This window comes from Cyprinus carpio, chromosome A13, assembly GCF_018340385.1.
Source record: "Cyprinus carpio isolate SPL01 chromosome A13, ASM1834038v1, whole genome shotgun sequence".
NCBI classification, from domain to species: Eukaryota; Metazoa; Chordata; class Actinopteri; order Cypriniformes; family Cyprinidae; genus Cyprinus; species Cyprinus carpio.
The window spans coordinates 26,985,776-27,013,160 of record NC_056584.1 but is presented as its reverse complement, the minus strand read 5'-3'; the positions used below and the strand labels follow the sequence as shown (position 1 = coordinate 27,013,160).

The window sequence follows — 27,385 nt, the reverse complement described above, 5'->3', positions numbered from 1 at the left end:
ATCTCATGAACCCACACAGACTGGCGGGACCATCCTTTCTTTCTACGTGGTTCAACCACCCCTCCATCCAAAGCAAGGACCAGAGCAAGTACTCTACATTGTGTCAACATTTTATTCAGAAACAAATTATCTACCAAATCAGATACAAGTAACAGTTTAGCGGATATTCCGTATCCACTCACAAGCGCTACTTTCAGACATTACATGCAAGATGAAATGAAAATGACATGCAAAATATTCTGAAGACAGTTGGTTTCCTTCAGAAATACAGTGATATAAAAACACCCGCACTGGGTTTCAATTTGGAAACGTGCAGTGCTCATGTTTAATTAATGAAGTCAAAGCCTTCTGGAAAATCTATTTGATACTGTGGCGGGCCGTCACAAATAAATCAATCTGGGAAACACTGTGTTAATTAGATGCTGCCCAGTATTCCTGCAAGGCTCACGAAAACATACAATCCGCGGCAGTCTCTCAACTAATGAACTAGTGCTAAGATGACTCAAACCCAGATACTGAGCTGAGGAAAAACACCAAAAGGTCTGTTCTTTGAAAATGTGCATTTGAAATCATGAATATCAAATGTAGTATGGAGCATAAATTAGGGGTATGTGAAATAACTGTTGAAATCTGTGTTATTTTAAACTAAAACTATTAAAGATAGTTTTGTTCATTTAAATAAAATAAAATATAAATATCAAAAACTTAAACTAAAATTTTATATTTTACTTTGAAAATGAACTACACTGAAAGTGGAAATGCTAAAATCGCTAAAATCAGAATTTAAAATTGAAATAAAAAAGTAGAAATGTAAAAAAAAAAAAAGACAAAAGCACATTACAAAATTATCAAAAACAAACTAAAATTTGAAATGTAAAAACAAAAGTTAATTAAAAATATTATTAAATACTCCAATATTACATAATTCTAAAGAACACTCATTACAGGATACTTTTTTTTTTAGATGAGCTACTATCTTGTTAGAGGTTGTTAAAAGACATTTGAGTTTGAATGATGTTGTTTATTTGAGAAAAGTGTGTCTGTGCATCAAATGTATTTCCATCAATATCATCAGTGTCCATCCAGAGATTCTCTATCAGTGCTTTGAGAAGCCCAGCTCTTGGGTCACATGAAATTTAGGAAATTTTGATCCGTTGTGACCTCTTGGAAAACACTGTAATTAAGACTTGTGAAGGGTAGCAGTGTCTGAATCATTACAGTCATGAGACTATTTCTGCATCCAAAGTCAAATACTGTATAGTAGGTACTACATTTGGTTTGAACATTTGCTTTGTGACCGTAAAATTTACTGGAAGTTCTATGTAGTATGAATGAAGTTTGCACGTACTGCATAACTATAATCCGTGGTTTATTGGTGTATATTTTAATGCTCTAATATTTGTAGATTATTTGTCTCAGGGTTTTTAGTTTAGGCTGGTAAGTTTTAGTAGTCAGGACCTGGTGCTAAATGTAAGTACTTGTTTAAAGAGCTCTTACAAGTGTTAAAAGTACATTTCACTTTCTGTTATATTTGATGTCACGGCTCATGTTACTGTAGTTACTGTAGTGAGGGTTTGAGTCTGTTTGTTCTAGTGGAGAGCCATTCAGTGTTGACTTCATTTTCCTGCATCTCCAGAGTGATTTGTCACATGACATTTACAGCTCAGGTGATTGGTTCAGAAATCTGTGTGTGGAACTGCGTGTCTGTCTGTTAGCAGTAACAGATCCCTGTAAGCAGAGGAACTTTGCATCCCATGATCTGTTTGTTCAGTCAGATTGAACCTTGTTTTGATTCTGCATGAACTTCTCTCTCTCTCTTAAACTAGTTAGAGCTGCATCCTCCTTGCCTTCATGTTTCTCTGTCCTTCTGTTTAATTTTTGTTTTCCTGTCATGTTCATCTTCTGTTCGTCTCATCCCGTCTGTCTCTTTCTCTCCTGTGTCCCGTGTTTCCAGCCTCTCGCTGTCCATTGAGTCCCTCACATCATCTTCTGCTCTGATTCAGATAGTGGGACCCTGATTGTCTGGTGAGTGTCTGAAGCTTGCTGAAGGTCATGACCTCTGACACCTTCAATAACCCTGCCTTGAAACCTTGTTACTACTAACAAATTGAGTTAAAGAGTTTCAAACATTCTGATGCTTGTGTTCTCTGACTTGCCTTTTTGGGATATTTCAGAATATTTTAAGGGAACAGTTTATCTAAAAATGCAGATTCTGTCATAGTTTACTCACCTTTGTGTGTATTTATGTTGGATTTAAGTATGTCAAATTCTTGACTTGTTTTGTGAGTTACATCCACTTTCTTTGCTTTCTCTTTCTTTCTTTCTTTCTTTCTTTCTTTCTTTCTTTCTACATAATGTTTGTATGCATGTTGTATGTATGTATGTATTTATTTCCCTTTTTTATTTTTGGGATGAAATTTGACCCTTGACAATTTCTTGATGGGTTTATGAGATTCATGCAAATTATTTATTTGTTTGTTGTTTATTTATTGTATATTTTCCTTCTTTTATTTTTGGGTTAAAATATAACCCTTGACAAGTTATTGATAGATTTTATGAGATTCATAAATATTATTTATTAATTTTTTTGCTTGTTTATTTGTTGTTTGAATATTTTCTTCATTTACTTCATCTATTTTTGGGTTGAAACATGAATCTTGACAAGTTCTCGATCGGTTTCATGAAATTCATACATGTTTGTTTGTTTGTTTGTTTGTTTATTTGTTGGGTGAGGGGAATATGTATTTATTTATATGATGTCACAATCGTTTGTGTGTGAAGACGCTGCAAGCAGCAACGCAGCGCAAATCCATGAATAAATGTTCAGAAGTGAAGTAAACTCCAACGGATTTCCCCTGCTCCGGGAGTAGGGAGCAGTGAACACAGTGCAGGGATCATATCAATCGGAACGCAGTTCATGCACGTAGCCCTCTTCTAACGAGCTGATTATATGAATCAGGTGTGTTAACTAGCAGAGACATGCAAAATATGCAGAGCAGGGGGGCGCGAGGACTGGAATTGAGAACCGCTGTGGTAAGTGGCGTAACATTTTCGTCACACGCTTGAGGTATTCAGCCAATCACAACACATTGGATAGCTGGCCAATCAGAGCACACTTCGCCTTTCAGACAGATGAGCTTTGTAAAAATCTATGCGTTTCAGAAGGCGGGGCATAGAGGAGGAACAATTATGTACATTATGTGGAAAATTACTCCAAATACACAAAATAATGTTCTTTTTAGCAACGTCAAATGACTCCTTTAAGTGAAAATTATTATGAGGGGTCATTTGAGGTGACTGAACACGAAAACTAGGAAGTGTTTTGTTTTTGTACAGAGCTGTGGAAACAGGTCTAGTCTGTAGGAAATTAAGTCACTGACTTGAATCATTGAAGATCTAGACATAATTTAACAGTATTTTCATAGAAGATTGATGATTTCTATCACAATGTCTCCTGAATAATGCAGAGAATAGAAAATGTAAAATGTACATTTTATGCACAACAACTTATTTTATGCCTGAAAGATAACTTTGTTGTGTTCTTGACAGTTATTTTTGAGATTCACACAGAAAGGAAATTATGTTTGTGATTTAAATAAGTTTAATAATTAATGTTCAGAATAATTTTATTCTGTGGGTATAATAACTTTTAGTTTTTATTGGTTTGGCACTTAACTTGTAACAAAAAAAAATGATTTACTAATCTGTGTAGGGTTCCAGAATTTTGGGAAACTTCTCAGGATTTTATGGTCATGTTTGGAAACCTTGGAAAGTTTCCAGAAATTTACTGGAAATTTTCTGCTCCTGTTTGGTTGTATATTTTGCCATGATTATTAACCAAAACATAATCATTTCAGCAGTTCAGTGATGAGAGTTTGTAGGTGATGAAGCATGACAGTGCAGCAGTTTAAAGATTGATTAAAGCATCTCAGGCATCTTTTTTTTTTGTGAAATGCTTTTGTGGAAGCTGTGGATTAGTGAAGCTTTCTGACAGCTGGAGGATCAGTCAAAGCTGCTGTCGAGCCTGTGACCGCATTAACACACATCCCCCATGGTTACTAGTTAAAAAGGTCAGGTGACCAGCCGTCTGCAGATGGAAATCCTGGGAAGATTACACATTCCAGACATGCCTGTGATTTCTGATATATACGTATTTTATAATTAAAATAATGCATCATTAACAGTAATCGAATCAGGTTTTTGTCAAATATTATCCGTGACCATCTTTTGACAGGTTTTTCAGAGATTCATAAACTTTTTTTAAAAGTATTTAAGTTTTAATAGTGTATTTAATATAAAATGGTTATTATTTTGTATCATGTATTTTTTACATTTTGGGTTAAATTATAACCCTTCACGGAAATCTTGACAGATTTCATGTGATTATTATCCATAATAATTTGGATGAATCCCGCAAAATCTGCCAAGAATTATTCAAGGGTCATGTTTCAACCCAATATTGAAAATAAATAAATAAATAATCATAATGACAATGAATGAAGAAGAATATTTATTTATATTGTTTTATTTATTTATTTATTTATTTTGGCTATCATGTAATCTGAGGCACAGTCACACTCATGTAGATGCAGCAGCTGTAGTATATTTCCCTGCATCTGTCCTCGTTCTCACTCGCTCATGTGAGTGGAAGTTGCTCCATGTCATGTGATTATTCTGTGTCTGTTCCAGTAATTGGAGAAACGCTCACTGGTGGACTGGATGAAGGGAAAGACCTACTGGTCAAAGGCTATGCGTGTCTCATTTTGATACGTTAGTGTAGAAATATTACACATTCAAGTTCACAATGCAAAGCTCCCTTTCAACAGCATTTTTCCTAGTGCCTGCTAAATTAAATCAGCCCTATTATTACTATCATTCAAAGTTATATGTTTGATCAGACTCCTAACCGAGTGTCCTGACTCGTCCTGTGCTACAAACGGTGCTTTCATCAGAAAATGCAAACATGTAGTTCATCAGTGAGATCTCCTTCATTACAGAAATGTATGTTGTTGTTTTTTTCTGATTTCAGGTCAGTCTTCAGTGCTTGGAGAGTTTTCTGTGCACGTTTCACTGTGTGCGACAACTCAGTGACCCGAGAGCAAAGGATGCGCTCAAATTCTGGTAAGCCATCTTCTTTTTCATGTTTCAGTTGACAGTCTGTGTTCAAAGAAACAGTTGCCCAAAAATTGTGGAAATCATTTTTTCATTTGATCACGACTGTCAAGCAGAATTTTGAATAACATCTTTGTTGTTTTGACTCGCTGCATCTTTGTCAGATATTTTAAGCACAGATCACAGTTCCTGATCAGTGTTTTTTGTGTAATTTACTCAATTACTGATCCGCCCTCAGTCAGTTGAACCTTGTTTAGATGAACTAAAATCATAGCAGCCAGTGACTAGAGCTTACGTTAATTAGCATTGTGTTGAGAGAAGCTGATTGTTTGAGGCGAGTGATAAAAGGCTTTCTTTGTCTGGCCCAGTGCTGTGTGCTCAATTAAGTGTGTTTTCTCAGCTCCTAATCTTTATCTCATGATCATGTACAGTTCCTGGAACTTTAGCCGAAACACAGGAACTGGCAAAAGCTTCAACCCTTTCCGATGTGAATGCATATGAATCCCTTTAACCCTTTCAAATCTTTTATCTGCTTTGAGTGAGATAATAAAGTAATTAACTTGTTGAAGCAATAGTTCGCCCAGAAATAAAAACTTGTCTTTATTCACATCTTTTGTTGTTGCAAACTTGTCTGATTTCCTTATTTTCCATGGATATTAATTCATTGTTCCTTTGTCCCACTTTACCAGTGGCATATTGGCAAACTGGGACAGGGAGACACTGGTAAAGTGTTTATTATTAACTTGCATCGCAATTATAATGATAATAAAATGGGAGTGTAGTGCCATATATATAATATAGGATATTTACATGTGTGTATTGCACAGTGCAGAGTATTTACATTTCATGAAATGTGCAGTGTTTAACAAATTTATTAGACAACCACCCAGTGTAAGGTTTGTGCAACAGCTGCCCTAAACTAACAGAACAAGCTTTCATAATCTGTTATTGTCCAATATGAAAATCCTACTTGGACTAAAATTACTACGTAACTAATATTTCTTAATTTGGATTTGACCAAATGAAGAAATAACACTTCACAAGTTTTCATTTGTTAACATTAGTAAACTACATTAGTTAACATGAACTAACACTGAGAAATACTTCTAACGTGTTTATTTGTATTTGTTTGTGTTAAATCTTTTTTTTTATTGTATTTTTAATTTTTATTATTTAATATTTGTAACATGAAATAATAATGACTAGTTATATTTTTAACTAATGTTAGTTAATAACATTAATGTTAATGTTCGGTCATCATTTGCTCATGTTGTTCCAAACCCGACTGACTTTCAATTTTTGTGTGTTTTTTTTTAAAGTAGGGCTGCACAATTAAGCGAATTTATCACGATCACAATTATGGATTCCACAATTATGTAATCATTCAAAGCGATTAGGCAATTTTTTTCTGAATGTTTAATTTGCGTTTTTTTTCTTTCTACATGTTATCTTATGGGTTTTTCCCATTATTTTAATTTTAGTTTTAGTAGAACATTATAATACCATTCATATTTTCACTTTTTTATAATTTAAAGAAGAAACCAGTCCAATGTATAGTTGGCATTTGAGGCTTTATTCTATGGAAAAGCACTAAAAGTTTTTCAGCTAGAGTGTTTTCAGCTTGTTTATTTTCATATAAAAATATGGCATGCAGTTGCATCAAACAATGGTATAAACATCATTCGATGTAAATTGTGATAATCGTAATTAATAATCGCAATTACAGTTTCAAGGTAATAATCGACAATTATGATTTTTGTCACAATCGGTGCAGCCCTGTCGTAATTTGATTTTGTTGTTCCAAACCCGACTATGTCTTCAAAATACCTTCTATGTAAGTCCATAGAAGAGTCCATTTCTAAAATCTGGTTTAGTCATTTAAAGAAATGCAAGCATGGTTGTGCAAAATAAGATTAAATGGTTTGCTGAGGGGTAAGATTTGTTTTTACATAACAGGATTGTTTCAGCATCTGGAAAATGGCAGGTTCATCATCTAAGCTTTACTACAAAATCGAATTACTCTGAGTAACCTCCAGACCTGACCAGAAGTTTGCTTCCCAGCCTGCCTCTGTGTGACCATGTGACATCACATGCTTTCATGTGATGCACTGATCAACTCAAAATCTGGAAAGCTTCCATCTGAAATTCCAATTTAATGAAATTTACAGAGCAGGACAGAAAATTGAGTCATTAGTGAAGTGTGGAGGCATGCGGACGCAGGCTTGATCGTTGTGGTTCATGCAGAGATGTTACTACGAGCATGAGTGGAATATGTGGCTGAAACACTGCGGATGATGATGGAGATTTTGAGTTCCACTATTGGCTTGCTCATATGAGGTACTGTAGATTATTGTAGATTTTGAAGGAGGCGTGTCTTCAAAGACCCGTATGGGTATATTTATGATACGTGTGCTGGAGCTGCTGTGATGTAAAGGGAACATATTTTAATTTCTGCTGAAATTGTGTATTTGAGCATTGTGCAACAGAGAGCATGTGTGTCTTTGGGAGGCCAGTATGGCCATATTAAATAACCATGCAGACTATTTATAGAAAATGTTTTGCTCTTTTTTTAAAATAAATAATAATAATTTAAAATAAGAAATAAATGATCAATTTTATATATATATACATACACACACACACACACACACATACACAGTTTTCATTCAAATATAAAAATAACAATTTCAATTTATGGTTTAATGTTTGAAAATGAAGAGACAAATTAAGACATAATTATGTAATTTTACACTTGTACTGTAAAATACAATTATTATTATTTTTATTATATTATTTTTCTTAAATACACTTAATTAACCATGGAATATAATGTATTAATATTTGATGTTTAATATAAAAATGATAACATTTATTATTATTGTTAATGGTAATAATAAATAATAATAATAGTAATATTGTCATATTGATATTTATAATCACAAAATTTTGGCCTGGATTTTTTTTTCTTTTTGTAGAAAATGCATTTAAAATATCAATTTTTTTTTGTAATTGGATTGTTTTCTCCAACTCATGCAAGCCTAATTTACATATAATTATTGTCTTTATATAAAATATAATTTGTGAAAATATCTTTTTTCTTTTTTTCTTTAGATTTTTGGGGTTTAATTTGATGGATAATTAGTGCAATCATCCTTAATGTCTCAGAAGAAAAGAGGTTAAATCAGTGTCTGGGAATTGTTAGCTTATTGTGAGAGTTTGTCCTGCTGTCTGTGGTTTGGTAAAGTGAGACGGCTGAAATCCTGTCCAGCGGTTGATGTGGTGGATGGAAAACTGGTTGATGTGATACAGTACGCTGCAGCAGTGTCTGATGACAGGATCTGCTGTCCGTGTCCATGAAGCCTAACATCTTGTTGTGTAACCTCAATGTAGTTCCTGTCAGGCCTCACATAATCACAGTGTGTGTGCATACCATAACCTACATTTCACTGATCAAGTTTGATTGGTTAGCTGCATTATTGATATGAATGAGAGGGTGGGGTCAAATGGGCTGCCAGCCTTTGTGAAATATTATGATGTTGATCCCTTTTTCTTTTTCAAAACCTACACTCAAATAAATAGCTTGTTCAGAGAACTTAATTAAATTACGGAAAACTTTTTTTAACGGAATTAGTTCAGGTCCATACAACAAGACTAAAACAAGTTCAGTTAAACAAATAATGTTAAGTTGGTTCAACAAAACATTATTTGTTTAATTGAACTTGTTGTAATACTTTAAGATTTTTAATACTTGGTTAAAATGATCAGAAACAACTACATTTTGAAACAATTTTTACATTATGTTCAATCCACTTAAATTTGCAAACGTTTAAGTGAACGTCAATCATTTTGTGTTGTGAAAATAATTGTCATTTTAAGTGTTTTTTTTAATGAAAGAAAATTACATGTTAGAGTTTTGTACAGTACATGTAATGGTGAGTTATTTTGAACATTTAGAAGAGGGTTTTGGAAATTAGAAAAAGTTTTGAGGCTACCATTGTGCAGAAGAGTAGGTGCTGGTGGCTTCATTGATTCACTCAATGAGCAATAACTGTGCTAATAAAAGATCTGAGATCAGTTACCCTTATGATTATACATTAATACTATAAATGAAATTGTCAGTAACATGCCAATGTATGTTTTTGCTACATACTAAATGAAATTGTCAATAATGTCAATCTGTGTTTTTGCTAAATATTAAGCTCCTTAAATGAGCAGCATCTGATCTGCAAAGGCTGTTGACAGATAGACAGAGTGCATAATTAACTACATGCAAATATAAAAACAGTAGAAGCACACTAGATTATAAGGATAGCAGATTTTCTTGTATTTAAATCAGTTTATATAAAGGTACTTATGGGACATGAAACCGCCTGAGCAGTTTCACTTGTTTTATTTTCTTGTTGATTTATACAAAAAGAGAACTGTAAGGATGGTGAAACTAAAGCTGGGCTCTAGCTGGTTCTAGCAGATGATTACATGTATTCATGCTCCTGCTTTCTCTCCTCCATCAGCTCGGACATGAGTGGGGCCAGTAACACCCTGGCACGGGAGTTCCTGACCGATGTGCACCAGTTGTGTAGTGCGGTGGCCCAGCGGGCCGAGGACGAGGAGGAGAGTCACATGGTGGCGCTGGGAGAGTATCTGGTGCGCGGACGCGGGTTCCTGCTCCTCAGCACCCTGGACTTTGTCATTGACCAGGTCAGTCAAAGAAGCTTCATTTGAAGATATTTTAACCCTATAAACCCTACTAAAGCATCTGGATTATCAAAACGATCAAAACTTTACTGAAAAACCTGTCACACACAATCTACTCATGCCTTCTGTCGTCTGATTGATAGTTTGTTTAATAAGTAAAAGGTATTTTACTATAATTGTACAAACGTCCACCTTCAGCTCGTGGTTCACGTGTCTTTTTGCTGTCAAATCTTTACTGATTTTTATAAAGTAAATGTAAGAATAACTTTGAAATTGTTAGTAATATTTCCTGATGAAGCATTTTGGCTTTACGTAGTTCTCCATGAATCATTTTAGAAAATTAGTGAGTCCCAAATATGATCATCAGATTTTGAGAAGCGTTTATTTGTTCATCTCTCAGTCATCATCATCTTGCATTGCATTATATGTTTTGATCATTTAAATATCATCGGAGTAAGACATATTATTGGAGATAGAGTGACGACTGAAATTTGTCATTGCTGTACTGTTATCTTGATCTCATTTATTTACATTACAAGCGTCAGAATTTCATCATATTTCTTGGGCATATAAATATCAGCATCTGCACTAATAAAATAAAACTGAGGTGTTTCCTCCTTGAAGATGAGCTCCATATTCTAACTATTTTAGATGATCTTTTTTAGATTTTTTAAAGGTTCATTAAACTGTTCCATATAACAATAGATTATTTCATGTGTCAGGCTTTACAGGGTTAAAGCAATACACATGATATTTTGTGATTTACACATGTGATAGACAGAGAAGCAAGAGTAGTTCAAAAAAATACAGTGCAGAATGTGTCCGTTTTTATTTATTCTGGGACAAATGACTGGATGATTCCTGGACAAGTCATGGAAATGTATTAGTCAAAGCACATGTTATTTAGGGAATGAATTTCTTTCCAGATGCAGGCGTTGTTCAGAAATAGCATGGCGATATGTCACAGTCACAACAGAGCTGAACAACCTTCCTGAATGCCTCACGCATTTACATAAATACTGCATACAGTGGACCTTAAAAGTACTTTCTTCAGCAGTGACTTAAGTGTCAATGCGTTAAACTCTCAAAATTTCAATGAGCTTTGATGAATTGCCTATAGATATTTAGTTTTCAGTTCTATATGACAAAAATGATTGCCAGTGAAGCTTGACATTAGATCTGTGTTCATGCTGTTATGTCTTTTCTATTTGTTATGTGTTTGTTTTGTAGTGAAGCTTGACATTAGATCTGTGTTCATGCTGTTATGTCTTTTCTATGCATTGCTTTTTTGAGACACAAGGAAATCTAGAAAGTCTTTGCTTAGAGCAAGGGGTGCTCCGATCAGGATTTTTGAGGCTGATCACTGATACCGATCTTTTTAAATCCTTCTTTTATCATTTATAACTATTTACAGTGATAATCCAATCAGGATTTGTAGACATTTATTCAGGGCCTGAATTTCATTTTTTTAAATTGAGGGATTTCCCCTCTTAAGTGTCTCTTGTGTGTGGGGAAGCAGCACGGACTGTACTTTCACAGAAGAGTCCGCTACTGATCCGTGGTTATTTACCACAAACACAACATTTATTCCAACATGATAATCATTCCGTTATTTGATTTCAAATCCAAAACATGTCACTGAGAATTCTATGCATGCATTGCAATTCTTATTTTACACAGTACAGTCATACAATCTTTCACAGACCTGTTTAAACACAATTAATATAAGCAACACATCATTCAATGCTTTTTACTTTGCATTTAATTCTAGATTTATATATCAAGTTGCTCAAGCAATTGGCAAAACATCTAAACTACTTTTTTTACGTTATCACAAACTTACCATTGACAGAAATACTCAGCTCTACTGTCTTTCCTTTTGCATTTAAATCTTTATTACAAGCAATACTGCGGTTCCTAAAGAACTTTGTTTTTCTACCTCCACGAGTGCCATCTATTGCATTCTTTATCTAAAAGTGCTCTTTCCCTTTAAACCTAGCCAAAAAGCCATATGTGTTGACTGTGAAACACAGCAGACTTTAATAATATGCATTTATGGTGTAATTACTACATTTTTGTGTCAATCCGTGTTCATATTTACTGCAGACAATGCACTGTTACTTTAATTCAGCGCTTGCAGCGCAGCAATAGACTCGGTGCGGAAACGATCTGCAGACGCACCGCTCCTGAACACACTGCCCCGGCCCGCCACCATGTTCAGTGAAAGCTTTAATCCATTAACATGAGCGCGGAAAAAATATGCACCACATATGCACTGCAAATGGAGTAATGTGAACGTGGCGTTATGTGTGTGCGCTGCGAGTGTGCATGAGCGTACGGTCTCCAGGGCGCTTAATGGTTGAACACTGGTAAGAATTAAAAAGAAATGCAATTTATAAACTTTAGTGACAATGTGACACTGCCTCGACTGTGCAAGTGACAATTCCTGTGTCAGCTGTGCAGCTCGCTTATAGACAGACGCGATGTGTGGTGATTTGAAGTCATTTGCATATTTTGAGAGAGAAAGACAGTGAGAGCGTGCGGTGGTTCACTCACGCTGTTTGTGAAATTACGTCTCACACAAGGTTTTCAAATTACTTTAAGTTATTTAATGAAGAAATATGAGGGTGAGTACCTCACCTTCAGCATTATAATTATTTCACCCATGCCAGACAGAGATTGAGACGGTGCCGCTGCATGTCGTGCCAAACCTCTCACGGCATCAGCTTGAGACCATTTTTTTCTTAGATCCGCCTTTATAGAGACCACCAATCAAACATCCCAACATGATTATTGGCCGATAGTCGTCGGTAGCCAATCAATCGGAGCACCCCTACTTAGAGCAGTGATGGCCTAAATACAGACATCCATTTATTTGTAGACACACTGCAAGAGAGCTACACAATGTTACAGCAAAACTGAAAGACTCAGTTAGCGAGTGGTGTTGTTTTGCATGTATGCAAATGCAGATGGCTTCAATTGTTGTAATGGGATGTTTGTTGCTTTATATTACGGTGTAGACAAGGATTATTGTTGTTAACTAAAACAAACTAAAACCATAAAAAAAGCCTACGTTAGATGAAATATTTTTTTACCCGAAATAATTAATTAATTAAAATATATTTGAAAACCTTAATCGCCTGTGTGTTTGCATTGTGGTGGGTCAATATGGCTCTCTAGCCACTTTTCTAATTAGCTTACGAGTATGCTGCCAGATGCTTGTTTACCTGGGGTCACACAGCTCTGTGGCACGCAGCCCCCTGTATTTGCTTTTAATTCACATGTGTCAGGGTGCTTTTGCTTCTCCTTGTGAGGAATGCTTTCTTGCTCAGGGTGGAGCCAGAATTTAGAGGCTTGCTGTCGTACCTCATGTCCAGCATATCCTGCATTTGACTTAAGCGTTTGGAAGAAAACCACTAGATACCACTGTTTTTGTTGTCTGCAATTGTCCACCTTTTGCGTATCTCTGGAAACTAGTTTGGCAAGAGAGAGGAAGGGCACTATGAAGCAGAAGTGAGAAAAATAATCTGCTTCTAGGTGGTCATCAACACAAGGAGACTGGATTTTGACTGGATTTGCAGGGACTGAGTGAAGACTTCAGTTCAAATCCTTTTTTTGTTTTGATTTGCAGGGACTGAATGACCTGTCGGGAAGAGCTGCTTACACTCTTGTTGTCTCTGCTACCTCTGGTCTGGAAGATTCCTGTTCAGGAGGATAAAGCCCCAGGTGAGTCACTTCATTTTATAAAGCCCTTTAATAATGCATGCTATTAACAGTCTTAATTTTGAGAATGCACTAGAGGTATACTGTAACCCATACTTATATGCTAATATTAAATGACATTCTGGGATTGCATTTAGTTGGAAAGATGATATACCTTTAAAAAAATTGTTTTTATAAAGCATATGATGGCAGTGATCTTACAAGGACGCCATGAATTTTTAAGTAGCTGCCTGCAGGAACAACAAAGTGAAACCATGAGATGGCTTGAATTATGAAACAGTACGGTAAAAGGATGATGGAAAGGATAAGGCTTTTCATTGATCTTGAGACCTTAGGTATTTAGTGCAGGCATGCTAATCATTTCCAGCAGCTCCTTTCCACATTGTTGAGTTATTAGTTTCTGTAATTGTGTTGTAAACAGACCTCTCGAGGTCATTATGACTTGCTCTGATGAAACCAGTTAGTATAACTGGTTGATGCTAGTCAGGACAATCATTTTAATCAATTTAAATTTCCTACTCTGCTTTTTTTATCTTAGATTTCACCCTGCCTTCATTACTAGAGGTGTTTCTATGCCAAGAGGGAAGGACCATCCCTCAAAAGGCGGGGCAAAATAGATGTGATGTGCAGAACTCTGGGAAGCGTTTATCTGGCTCCTCGAAGTCACGTCGTTCACGAAGAACAGCTCAGCGATACTCTGTGAGGGATGCACGCAAATCTCAGCTTTCCACATCAGATTCTGAAGCCAACTCGGATGATAAGACCACAAATACTGGGAGCAAACATCGCAGATTCCACAGTTCGGCCGTTCGTGTTAGTTGCCAGCTTCACCAGTCCAACAATCCATCACAGCCAGCATCGCAACATCCCACTCTTGATGCCATGAGCACCATTGAGCCATCCCAACCTCACAGACTGTTTGGATCTCACACGTTAGATCCTAACATGCTAACAGACCCCACCACTCTCTCCATCTTCAACCGCATGGAGAACTCGCCTTTTGACCTTTGCCATGTTCTACTCTCTCTTCTGGAAAAAGTCTGCAAATTCGACATGACCATCAATCATAACCCAGGCTTGGCGGTCAGCGTTGTACCCACGCTCACAGAGATACTCACAGAGTTTGGTGACTGCTGTGGTCCCGGTGGTGGTGGTAGAGGTGGGATCGATGAGCTAGCTGGAGGCTGGACTGAGGAGCCAGTTGCACTTGTTCAAAGGATGCTTTTACGCACAATTCTGCACTTGATGTTTGTAGACGTGGGTCAAAATGAGACACTTCCTGATAATCTGCGTCGAAGCTTGACTGACCTCTTCAGAGCAACTTTAAAGATTCGTACCTGTTTAGAAAGGCAAGCTGACCCTTTTGCACCAAGGCCAAAGAAAACTCTGCAGGAGATACAAGAAGATTTTTCCTTTTCAAAGTACCGTCACCGGGCCTTGCTACTGCCAGAACTCTTGGAGGGTGTCCTGCAGTTACTACTAGGCTGTTTACAGGCCTCTGCTCCCAACCCTTTCTTTTTCAGTCAGTCTCTTGAGTTAGTTCATGAATTTGTCCAACACCGTGGCTTGGAGCTCTTCGAGGCAACAGCTCTGCGCCTTGAGGCCTTAGCAGAAGCTCGAGATTCAGAAGTCGGTAGTGATGCATCAGAGCATCTTCGTTGTCTTATAGCTAATGTACTTAAGATAATCAGTGCTGTCAAGAGGGCCAAGTCAGAGCAGCTACACCAGTCTGTTTGTGCACGTCGTCGACATCGTCATTGCGAATACTCCTATTTTTTGCACCATCACCGTGACCTCTCAGGATTGCCGGTATCCACTTTCAAGCAGGCAGCCCGACGTAACCCCTTTGAAGAGGACTCCGAGGGTCATGACGGGGAAGTGCGTTACCCCGAACGCTGTTGTTGCCTTGCAGCTTGTGTCCACCAGTGCTTGCATCTTTTCCAGCGCCTGTCACCCTCAGGTCCTGCTGTGCTGCAGGTACTAGCAGGAGTACAAGCTGTTGGCATCTGTTGCTGCATGGATCCAAGGTCCATAATTGGACCAATGCTCCAGGCATTTCAGGCTCCAGGACTTCGGAGCTATCAGTCCCATGTGTTGAGCGTCCTTAGTAGACTAGTCTTAGAACAGCTTGGAGGTGGTCAACCTTCTGAAAAGGCCAAGCTTTCCTCCTGCAACATTTGCACTTTGGATAGTAGCCAGTTACCTGGCCTTGAAGAGACTTTGCAGGGCTATGGACCTAAGAAAGAATTGAACTTATCCACGTCCCAATCTCCCTCTTATCGTTCCCAAGGTATTCTGCCCAGTAGAGGGGCTGAAGACATGCTATGGAAGTGGGATGCTTTAGAGGCCTATCAAGAAATTGTGTTTGGGGAAGACTGGCATTTGAGTCAACAAATTGCCAGTCATGTATGCCAGTTGACTTTACGAGGTAATGCAGTAGTGCAATGGCAACTCTACACTCATATTTTTAACCCAGTACTTCAGCGGGGTGTGGAACTAACCCATCATGCCCAGCAACTTGGTGTGTCAACTACTTGTAGCCAAGTCTGCAGTTACCATACCAATTGCCTCCCGGTTGAGGTACTACTGGTTTATCTTCAAACCCTGCCTGCTCTGCTAAAGTCAAGGTATGACCATGCTTTTTCTCTCTTTCTTTAAGGGGGCTTTGACACTTGGCATGTTTACTGCGGTCCGAATCTGAGTGAGACCTTCTGTAGTGTTGGTCCGGTTTCAGACTCACTTGATTCGGTCGAACCCTGGTGCATTTGAGTTCATCGTATGCCATCGCAAATGTTCACTGCGCATGATCAAAAACACAACCTGGGTCAATATATTTTTATTAATAGGTGCTGTTATGCACAACAGAATGAACAATGCTTGTGCCTACTGTATGTGCATCGCATGAAGACGCCATTCTGCTACTTGCAAACAGTCTCTTTTGTGGAGACAGTTTTTTTTGTTTTTTTGCGAGCCACTCGTTTGCTGCTTGGATTGCTCTCACGCTGCCTGATTACACTGCATGTTCACTCTCACTTGTATCCGTGTCATTCATTTCCATTACAGCTGAACTCAGATCACCTCCTAAAGGTAGTTTCCAGTTCGATACTGTGGTGCACTCCCAGGTCTGCATGAAAACTCACATTAACAATTTTTCATGCAACCCAACCTCTATTTTGAACTAAAGTGCCAGTGTGAAAGTCCCCTATATCAGCATTTAAAATAATCTGAGATTCCAATGTCCTTACTGAATTTATAACTTCTGATTTTGTATTCCAACTCAGCCGGGTGGTACGTGACCTGTTCCTGAGTTGTAACGGACTGAACCAGATCACAGAGTTGATCTACTTGGATTGCACTCGTCTATGGGCACTGAAAGTGTTCGAAACACTCATTTTGAATGCGTGGCACCATCACGTGGATTCTGCTGTGCATGAGCCAGAAAGAGCCGAAGCGCAGGAGAGGGAAGCTGTTCTTGGGCTTGTTGAGGAACTGAGTTCACGTGGGGCTGGTGAAGGACCTCAGAGCCTCACTAAGTTTTATGAAGGCTTGAAAGAGGCATGCCCTCATCCAAAGGGCAAAAGTGCATTTTCTGCAGTAGGGCGTAACCGAGGTGAGGCGCATTTAAACACAATCAACTTTTTTCTGTGTGTTGCCTTCCTATGTGTAAGCAAGGAGGCAGACTCTGACAGAGACTCTGCTAATGACTCTGAAGACACCTCAGGCTATGATAGTACGGCTAGTGAGCCGTTGGGTGGCCGACTGCCCTGCCTTTCCCCAGACAGTGTGGCTCTTCCCTCTAAAGAACAGATAAGGAGGGCTGCCGATGTTTGGTCAGTATGCCGTTGGGTGTACATGTCCAGTCCAGTATTCCAGAGGCAGTTCTTTAGACTGGGAGGACTAGACGTCTGTTCACGTCTAATGACAATGGTCATCCAGAAACTCACGTCTAAAATCAAAGACAGTAAATTTAAGAAAAAGAGAGAGAGTAAGGGCAAAAGCAGTCCATCTCATGTAGGCTCTCCCACTCAAGCTCTTACAGGACAGTTTGACAATATAGCGTCGGCTGCAGGTACAGAGGAAACCCACCTGCATGACACACACAGCCCCTCTCAGGCCGAGAGCAACTCAGTTGACCCAACGCAAAGGCTTGAAGAGGAATGGCCTCTCCAGAGCATCCGACTGCTGGAGGCGCTTTTGGCAATCTGCCTCCACAGTGCCAGTTCAGCCCTACAGAGATTTGAACCAGACCTTTCCTTTCAGGTACAGTGGACACACACGCTAGCTCTGTTTCGAACCCTAGTGAGGGGCTGGACCGAGTCCTGTGTGAACAGGTCAATACTCAAATTAAATGCCCATGATTTCTGTACAGGTGACATTAGCATGCTGCGAAGCTAACAACTCGTAACCCCTAAAGTAGGGCGACCATACGTCCTCTTTGTCCTGGACATGTCCTGATCGGGATTTCTAGATTGCCTAAAAGGTCTCCGTTTTGACTTTTTTTCCTATTGACGTACTCTCTGTAGAGTCCTCCTACATAATACATGCATGTATTTGCATTTCTTTGACCATTTTCTGTAGATCCCACCTTCTTGCACTCCACGTTTAGTCTATCTTGTACAATGCCTGTACATTTTTGGTCAAACTACTTTTCAGTCATTATCTTCAGCAAGAATGAAAACAATAGGAAAATAAAGCCAAAGCCCAGATGTTTTAGATGATTTAGAAATCCCGGCCTGGAGGACATATGGTCACCCTACCTAAAGCCCAAAGTATACTTCAGATTTGACGAGAACACTTACAGCTGAAAGCATAGGCTTTTAAAGTATACTCTCTTTGATAGCATGCACAAACACAGGTGCTCAACACATGCATGCTAGAAAGCATCATCCTTATCCAGTGTCTTTGAAGTTTTGACCTTTTATACATGACTTTGTTCTCGTTTATCTTTGATAGCGTGCAATACCTGACTTTGTTCTCGTTTAAACTACAGTTGTGGGTGTCTCTGAACCCCATAAGCAGTCACAAACGTGGGTTCATGTTGTTGCGTCTTTAGTAGTTTGTTGTACTTTTGTCTCATTTGTTTAACAAAGTAATTAATGCACACAGACACACAAAAATGTCCTGTTATGTCCTGTTCTCATACTCAACTAATGTAATTTTCCCACGCTCTATCCCATAGCTTCAGTCCATAGAGGAGACGCTGTGTGAGGTCAGGGATCAGCTCTCTCGATCTGGAGTTGTGAATTCTGAACTAGCAGTTCCTCTGTTTGATTCCTTACTACATGTGGCATTGGCTGAGATGTTCGTCAGTCCAGATGACATCCAGGAGAAACCTGACAAGGTAATTTGATTGTCTGTAGTGTTCCAGACCTGTACATCCATGCTGTACGTTTGGGTGACTCAGGTTTGAGTCTGATCCTCACCAACAAGGTAATTTGGTTGTCTGTAGTGTTCCAGACCTGTACATCCATGCTGTACGTACTAATAATAAACTTTGTGACTAAATACCAAACTTCTGCACACAACCAGCTATATGGCAAATTTCCACTTCCCTTTAACCTCTCTCTGTTGAGTTTGGTTGTCTCAGGTTTGAGTCTGTTTCTTATCACATAGCCACTTTTTTTTCTTATAAATGCATATGGTTTTCTTATATTTGGATAGTTGTTTAAAAACTTAGGAAAGTTAATAAAATGTACGTTTGGGTGACTGTTCAGTTGTGTTAAGGGCTTTTCTTTCCCTTGTAAAAGAGAGTGGAATACATCACCTCCGAAATAATATCCCAAATAAACTACTTAGTTGAGCTCCGTTGGACAGCCAGCAGTGGAACACATCACCAAATAATTCCCAAATAAAACTTATCATTTGGACACAGTAAGATTTACTTTGGCGCTCTTTAGTTCTTTAAGTAGATTTGTTTTGTGAACTATGGGGATATATTTTATGTGGAAACAGTCAGCTGATGTGATCCTATGAGTACTGAGTTTTTGTTTTTTTTTTTTTTACTTTACCAGCTTTTTGAAATCACAAACTTTGTCTCTCTAACAAATACAACACCAGAAGTGATGTTATTAGGATTGTTTACTTAAATTTTTTGCAATGCAACGGTACATTATTCTGAAAAGCGCTCGTTTTCTAGAAGGTAAGACGCTGCTGCCTGCTTTGCTTTAATTTACTTTGCTACTGTTGTTTTTTTATTTATTTATTTTCATTTATTCTTTAGGCTTCTGATATGTTGTGCTGTAGGGAAATGAAAGCTCTAAAATTGAGAAGTGGTTACTTTGTGTGCTTGTGATTTTTAACTTTGATGAACACAGTCTTATTTATTTATTTATTTTTTTTTTTTTTTTTTATTTATTTATTTTTATATTATGTAGTTTTTTTTTGTTATGAATTTTTTATTTTTTTGTATTTGGTGTGATTTGTGTTTTTAGGATGATGCTTATCATTGCTGTGCAGCATTTTACACACTATTTTCACTGGTCTTACAAAATTTGTATAAAAAAAGGCTCAAATCATAATCAGTTCTTCTCTCATCTATTCTACACAATTCTTCAGAAAAACCATAATGAAAGAGCAAGTGAAGACAAAACAGGAAGTGAGGCAGTATCTGAGCAAAGGTTTTGAATATCCACATAAAGCTTGTATGGCACAATTCCCTGATAATGCTGCATACAGTTGGATACTTGATGGTTTCTAAATTTGGTGCCACCTATTGATCTAAAATTATAAATTTCCTGTCACTGAAAATTTATGATCAAACAACCACAACAATAATAATAATACAATTTTAATAATCAATATTAATATTTTTTTTTATATTTCATTATATTATATAATTTTTTTTATTATATATTTTAATTGTTAATTTTTATATTTTTTTATATTTTTTTTTTTTTTTTTTTGTTACATAATATTGTTTTATCTGTTTTATTTTATTTCTTAATTGATTATTTTAATTTTTTTTTTTATTTTTCTCTCCATCTAGTAGTAGTAGTATAATAATTAAGTATATTTTATTTTATCATAATTTAATGTTTAACTATAGTTTTATTTATATTGTTTTTATATTATCATCTCTCAGTCTAGTATTGTTGATATTTAATAGAGTATATTTATATTTTAGTAATCATATTAATAAATGTTATGTTTTATTATATTATAATATTATTTTTTTTTTTTTTTATTTTGTTTTTTTTTTTTTTTTTATTATTATTTTTATTTTTTTGTGGTCTTTCTGTCCCTCTGCGCAGAAGTCTCAAGTCAGCGGAGAGGTGGCTCCTCCAGCAGGTGATCTGTCAGAGGAGGTGGATGAAGCTCAGGTGAGTGGCGCTTCACCGCTGGGAGAAGAGGAAGGCTATGACGCAGACAGTGAAAGTAACCCTGAGGACTCCACCCGTCAGGAGGAAGGTAGTAACACCATCCATTTATACTGACATGCATTGTGCTGGTCATTTGTGTGCTGACTTGTGTAGTTTTTATGTGTATGTTATATTGTGTAGAGAGTATATTGTCTTGTGTAGTTTGTTGGCTTTAAAAGCCCACGTTAACATCCTGAAAATGAGAGTGTTATCATCACAGTTAGCCAGGCTGAGAAGTGCATAGTAACTGATAGCAGGGGACGGTTCTAGAATGCGTTAGCCGCTCTGAGCTGGTCAGTGTCAGGTAGGCTGAGTGAACGTCTGGTCAAGCGGTACGTGGTCCTGTTCTCCAGTCACATGCAGCGCTGGCCCTCGCCCTGATAATGGTGTCATTGTTTCCTTCGGCTATGATGTAAGACGGCCGTGTTGAGCCGTGTCTTGTGACTGCAGCTTCTGACCAGTCTAGTACGTACACAGATATGTGCATGATTTTGTAAGTTCACTCACTTTCACACGAGGGCTTGTAGTTGATCTAATTTATAATGGCGGGAACTGAAGGCAAAGTGTCCGGTCTGGTGTCTGATTTCAGCATCTGATGAATCTGTTATTTTATAATCCACTGATGTAACAATACTGTAATTTCATTCATTTAGACAAATAAACAAGCCTCTCACTCATGTCTACTGTCTGTCTCTCTCTATTGTTTTATCCGTCTTTCTCTGTCTTTATTTGTTTATCATGTTTTGCCTTTCTATTGTTTCATCTATTTACTGTGGTAGTGTATCGTTCGTTTGTTCGCTTTTCTTTTGCTGTGTCTGTCTATATATGTTTCTAGTGTTGTCAGAAGCACAGATGTCGGTACTGAAATTTTAAAAAAGTGACGATGCCAGCATTTCTCAAACACCTCTCATTGGCCTTTGGGTTCAACGCGTCAACAGTTGGGTTCACGTGCTCAACAGATATGTCTGTGATTGGCTACACTGATCATCGCTTCATGCTGTTCACTGGGAGCTTATACAGTTGCGGGAAGTGATGGGATAATTTAGTGTTTAATGTTTCAGTACCAGCTGGTACAGACATCGGTGCTTTCAACAACACTATGTGTTTCTAAATGTCTTTCTATTTTATCTGTAACATTGTCTCTATCTTTCTATATATCTATCTATCTGTCTTTCTGTCTGTCTGTTTATATAGGCTATGTGTGTAGTGATGTTGTGACAGAGTGCTGTGTGTGTGTGTGTGTGTGTGTGAGAGAGAGGCAGAACATCATTAATGAAAAGCACCCAGATCTTGCGTAGGAGCTGCAGAGTAGTCCACAGTTAAATCATGCGGGTTCTCCGGTGTGTTGCACCCTCCCCCCCCGCTTACCCATCAGCTTTTGCATTTTGCGGAGCGCAGTGAGCTGCATCTGTACACACAGTACTTGCTCCTCAGTCCTTTCTGTATGCACTCTTGCACCACCACCATTTATTATTTTATTATTGTGTTGCTTATAGTCCGTCTTCTGTCTTCATGTGAAAGGGATAAGGTGGAGGCTGGAGTCTCGTGGGGGAATGACGTTAGGAATGGCAGGGAGTGCCTCGCGGGCTCGGGCAGCGGCCGTCTGCTGTTCCCGGAGATCTGCCTTGATGGAGCTGCAGCTGTTAGCCAGCGGCTCTCCGGACCTGGAGGTTTTGTGCCATGTGTGTGCAGAGTCTTGTTAGACGCCGTGAAAGGCCACCACAACAATGCAAAAGCTGCTCTAACCCGCCGGTCAGACTCTTATCTCAGTGCAAACTGATTTAGTTATGTATGCTGCTATTACATTATTGATGCTACACCAGTGACCTATTTATTTCAGAAGGACCTTTTGTCGAAGTTACCTACCTTCAGTTGGTAGAAAGTTTTTGTTCCAGGAACCATTTGAAACGAATATACTTTGAAACCAAAGAATCTACGTAGCAGGAACAAGATGACCTTATGCCAGCCTTTTAGTAATTTGAGATTTTTTGTTATTTTAGCTCTAAACAGGAGAATCTGGATTTTAACGGTTCTTTATAATTTATTTGGGAGAAGTCTTTACAGGATTTATGAAGTATTGTGATTTATTGTTGCTTTGTCCCATTGTCAGTAATGATTTGAATACTGTGACCAGCCAGATTAAATCATCTTTACTGTATTTATGAGGAAATGTGACCCATCATGCTCTTTTTTCTCTTGTCAGGGGGGTGTGAAAGCCATTCTCACGGATTTCAGAATATCTCAGCCAATCAGATGCCTCCTACAAAGTGCATATTTGTTGTCGATTATTTATAATGAAATATGCATATTTCCTCACCTTTATCATTCTGTAATGTGTCCTGATGTTTGTCTTAATATTTTGGTTTAGTTTAATCGTAATTCTATTATTCTCAATTGGGCTCCTTACAGTATTTTACGATTTACTGCACAAAAATACGGGCAATACAATGAATTAAAAAAAAAAAATAACACAACAGTTTAATGAAAGGCAGTACAACTAATTTACAATTATTGGTTCTATACCGATTTCAATAATTTTTTTATATATATATAGATATATAATATACTTTTTTTTTCTGTGTGTAATGTATATTCTGTTTATATAATGACTATTCTTTTAATCTTTCTACCCAGGTACTTAAATATTTTATTGTTTTATATTTAATTATAACTATTTTTTCCTTTTTAGAACATACATACAGATTACAACGTTTTTTTAGTATACATCCTTTTAGTCTTCTATATATCTATAGATATATCTATCAGTTAGATGATATATCTATATAATATATATATAGTGAGATTATGGGCAGGAAGTTTAAGTGACTGTTTTTGATTAATGAGGAAGGCACATGAAAAAACAAACAAAAAATAAAAAAAACAAAAGATGAGGTGCACAGATATTATTTATAGCTCAGAGGTGCAATTAAAAAACCACACTAGGAAATTGGCATTTTTGCGTTCATGGTGATACCACAACATTGTTTTGTTTTTGTTGAGAGCAATCCTGTTATCTAAGTGCCCAGTTAACCATTGGTTACTGGCTCTATGGCAGAAGTGGGCCCATGACATACTGGATGGCAGCTGTCGTTTGCCATGGTGAGTGACAGGAGACAAGCGGCGGACTTGCCTATTGGAAGCTCTCCTTGAGTCAGACGACTGCCCCCCCCACTGTAAGTGCCAACCCGATGCTTGGCATTTAAATATGGTATGTGTACCAAAAACACTGCATCTAATATGTTTTCACAGAAGAGAAAAAGGTTTGAAACTACGCCAGGCTGAGAAGTGCATAGTAACTGATAGCAGGGGAAGTTTCTAGAATGCGTTAGCCGCTCTGAGCTGGTCAGTGTCAGGTAGGCTGAGTGAACGTCTGGTCAAGCGGTACGTGGTCCTGTTCTCCAGTCACATGCAGCGCTGGCCCTCGCCCTGATAATGGTGTCATTGTTTCGCCGGCTATGATGTAAAGGCCGGCCGTTGTTTGAGCGATGTCTTGTGAAGAGGCTGCAGCTTCTGACCAGTCTGAAATGCGACCTTTCAGAATATGTGCGCGATTTTGTAAGTTCACTCACTTTCACCGCGAGGCTTGTAGTTGTCCATTTATAATGGAGGAACTGAGAGGCAAAGTGTCGGTCTGTAATGCATGGAGGGAACTGAGTTATTTTTGTCCGGTGTTTTTATGATAATGTGATTTATCTTTTATTTTGATAAATTGATGTGACTATCACTCATGTCTACTGTCTGTCTCTCTCTATTGTTTTATCCATATTTCTCTGTCTTTATTGTATATGTTTGCGCCTATTGTTTATCTATGTGCTGTGTGTGTATCTACGTTCAGTTTTCTTTTCTTTTGCTGTGTCTGTCTATATATGTTCCTAGTGTTGTCAGAATTACAGATGTCAGTGCCTGGAAATTTAAAAAAGTGACGATGCCAGCATTTCTCAAACACCTCTCATTGGCCTTTGGGTTCACGCGCTCAACAGATATGTCTGTGATTGGCTACAATGATCATCACTTCATGCTGTTCACTGAGCGCTTACACAGATACACACAGGAAACCGATACAGTAGACAGATAAAATGCCTAAGTAATTAGCTGCCTTTTTAAAATTTCAGTACCAACTGGTACCGACATTGGTGCTTTCAACAACAATGTGTTTCTAAATGTCTTTCTATTTTATTTTTATCTATCTGTAACATTGTCTCTATCTTTCTATATATCTATCTATCTGTCTTTCTGTCTGTCTGTTTATATAGGCTATGTGTGTAGTGATGTTGTGACAGAGTGCTGTGTGTGTGTGTGTGTGTGTGTGTGTGTGTGTGTGTGTGTGTGTGTGTGTGTGAGGCAGAACATCACTAATGAAAAGCACCCAGATCTTGCGTAGGAGCTGCAGAGTAGTCCACAGTTAAATCATGCGGGTTCTCCGGTGTGTGGCACCTCCATCAGCTTAATTCATTTTGCTCGGAGCGCAGTGAGCTGCATCTGTACACACAGTACTTGCTCCTCAGTCCTTCTGTATGCACTCTTGCACCACCACCATTTATTATTTTATTATTGTGTTGCTTATAGTCCGTCTTCTGTCTTCATGTGAAAGGGATAAAGGTGGAGGCTGGAGTCTCGTTGGGGGAATGTACGTTAGGAATGGCAGGAGTGCCTCAGGGCTCGGGCAGCGGCCGTCTGCTGTTCCCGGAGATCTGCTTGATGGAGCTGCAGCTGTTAGCCAGCGGCTCTCCGGACCTGGAGGTTTTGTGCCATGTGTTGCAGAGTCTGTTAGACGCCGTGAGCTCGGGCAGCGGCAACCAATGCAAAAGCTGCTCTCCCGCGGTCAGACTCTTATCTCCTGCCCCAAAACTGATTTAGTTCTGTATTGCTGCATTACCTCTTGATGGCTCCACCCCCCCCCAGGTACCTTTACTTTGAGAAGAGACTTTTGCGACGTTACCTACCTTCAGTTGGTAGCAAGTTTTTTTTTTCACGAACCCGTTGACAGAATATACTTGAAACCGAAGCATCTACCGTTCGCAGGAACAAGGATTCCTTATGCCGCCTTTCGCAATTGAGCTTTTTTGTTATTTTAGCTCTAAACAGGGAGAGTCGGATTTTAACGGTACTTGAAAATTACTGGGGACAAGTCTTTACCGGATTTATGAAGCTTGTTGCTTGGTGTTGCTTTGTCCCATTGTCAATAATGATTTGAATACTGTGACCAGCCAGATTTTAAACTCATCTTCCTGAATTTATGAGGAAAAAATGTGCCCCATCATGCTCTTTTTCTCTTGTCAGGGGGGTGTGAACGCCATTCTCACGGGATTCAGAATATTTCAGCCAATCAGATGCTCCTAACACCCAGGTGAATATTTATAATGAAATCTGCTATTTTACTCACCTTTATCCATTCTGTAATGTGTCCTGATGTTTGTCTTTATTTTTTAGTTTAATCGTAATTCTATTATTCTAATGGGCTCCTACAGTCTTTACGATTTACTGCACAAAAACTACTAATACAATGAATTAAACAATAAAAATTCACCAGTTTAATGAACGGCAGTCCACACTAATTTACAAACATTATTTATACCGATTTCAATTGGTTTTTTATATATATATAAAATAATATACTTTTTTTTTCTGTTGTATGTGTGTTGTGTTTATATAATATTTCTTTTAATATTGAAATTACTTAAATATATTATACAGTTTTTTTCTTTATAAATATTTCCTTTTTAAAATATAACATACACACATATAACATCCTTTTAGTTTATATATATCTATATATATATTATCATATAGATATAATCTATATTATATATATATATATATATATATATTATATATCGTTGGATTATTGAGGAAGTTAATGTTTTTGATAATGAAGCACATGAAACAAAAATGAAGTGCACAGATATTATTTATAATTAATAGTGCAATTAAAAAAACAAAAGGAAATTGGCATTTGCGTTCATGGTGATCAAAAATGTTTTGTTTTGTTGAGAGCAATGATGTTAATAAGCCAAGGTAAACATTGGTTAATTGGCTCTATTGCAGAATAGTGCCAGACAATACGATGGAGTGCTCGTGCCATGGGAAGGGGACAGGATTCACAGCGGAAGGAAATTGCCCTATTGACCACGGCCTCTTCCTTGATGAAGGACTCCGCCACTGTAAGTGCAACCCGAATTCCGCATTTTAAAGATGGTATGGTGTACCAAAAAAACACTTTTTCCACAGAAGAGGAAAAGGTGTTTGAAACGACACAATACAAACATACGTGTGGATACTGAGGGTTTCTATTTGGTGCCACTATTGATCTAAAAATTATAAAATTTCCGGTCATCTTGAAAATTAGGATCAAACAAACCAAAACAATAATAATAATGACAATTTTAATAACACTATTAATATTTTTTATAATTCATTAAGATATATTTTTATGATATTATGTGTTACAAATATTGTTTTATTTTATTTTTATTTCTTAATTGATTGAATTAAACAGT

The 27,385-nt window shown here is 37.7% G+C and overlaps 1 protein-coding gene across 1 annotated transcript in view; it reads left to right on the top strand.

Moving 5' to 3' along the window:
* The window catches only part of LOC109112143 (lysosomal-trafficking regulator-like), an 80,280-nt gene that overhangs the window by 9,308 nt on the left and 43,587 nt on the right, over nucleotides 1-27,385 (top strand). The window contains 8 exon segments of the mRNA XM_042769542.1: nucleotides 5,030-5,121; nucleotides 9,624-9,811; nucleotides 13,444-13,533; nucleotides 14,069-16,157; nucleotides 16,812-17,790; nucleotides 18,710-18,871; nucleotides 20,781-20,937; nucleotides 25,480-25,628. Of these exon segments, the coding sequence (XP_042625476.1) occupies nucleotides 5,030-5,121; nucleotides 9,624-9,811; nucleotides 13,444-13,533; nucleotides 14,069-16,157; nucleotides 16,812-17,790; nucleotides 18,710-18,871; nucleotides 20,781-20,937; nucleotides 25,480-25,628 (3,906 nt within the window).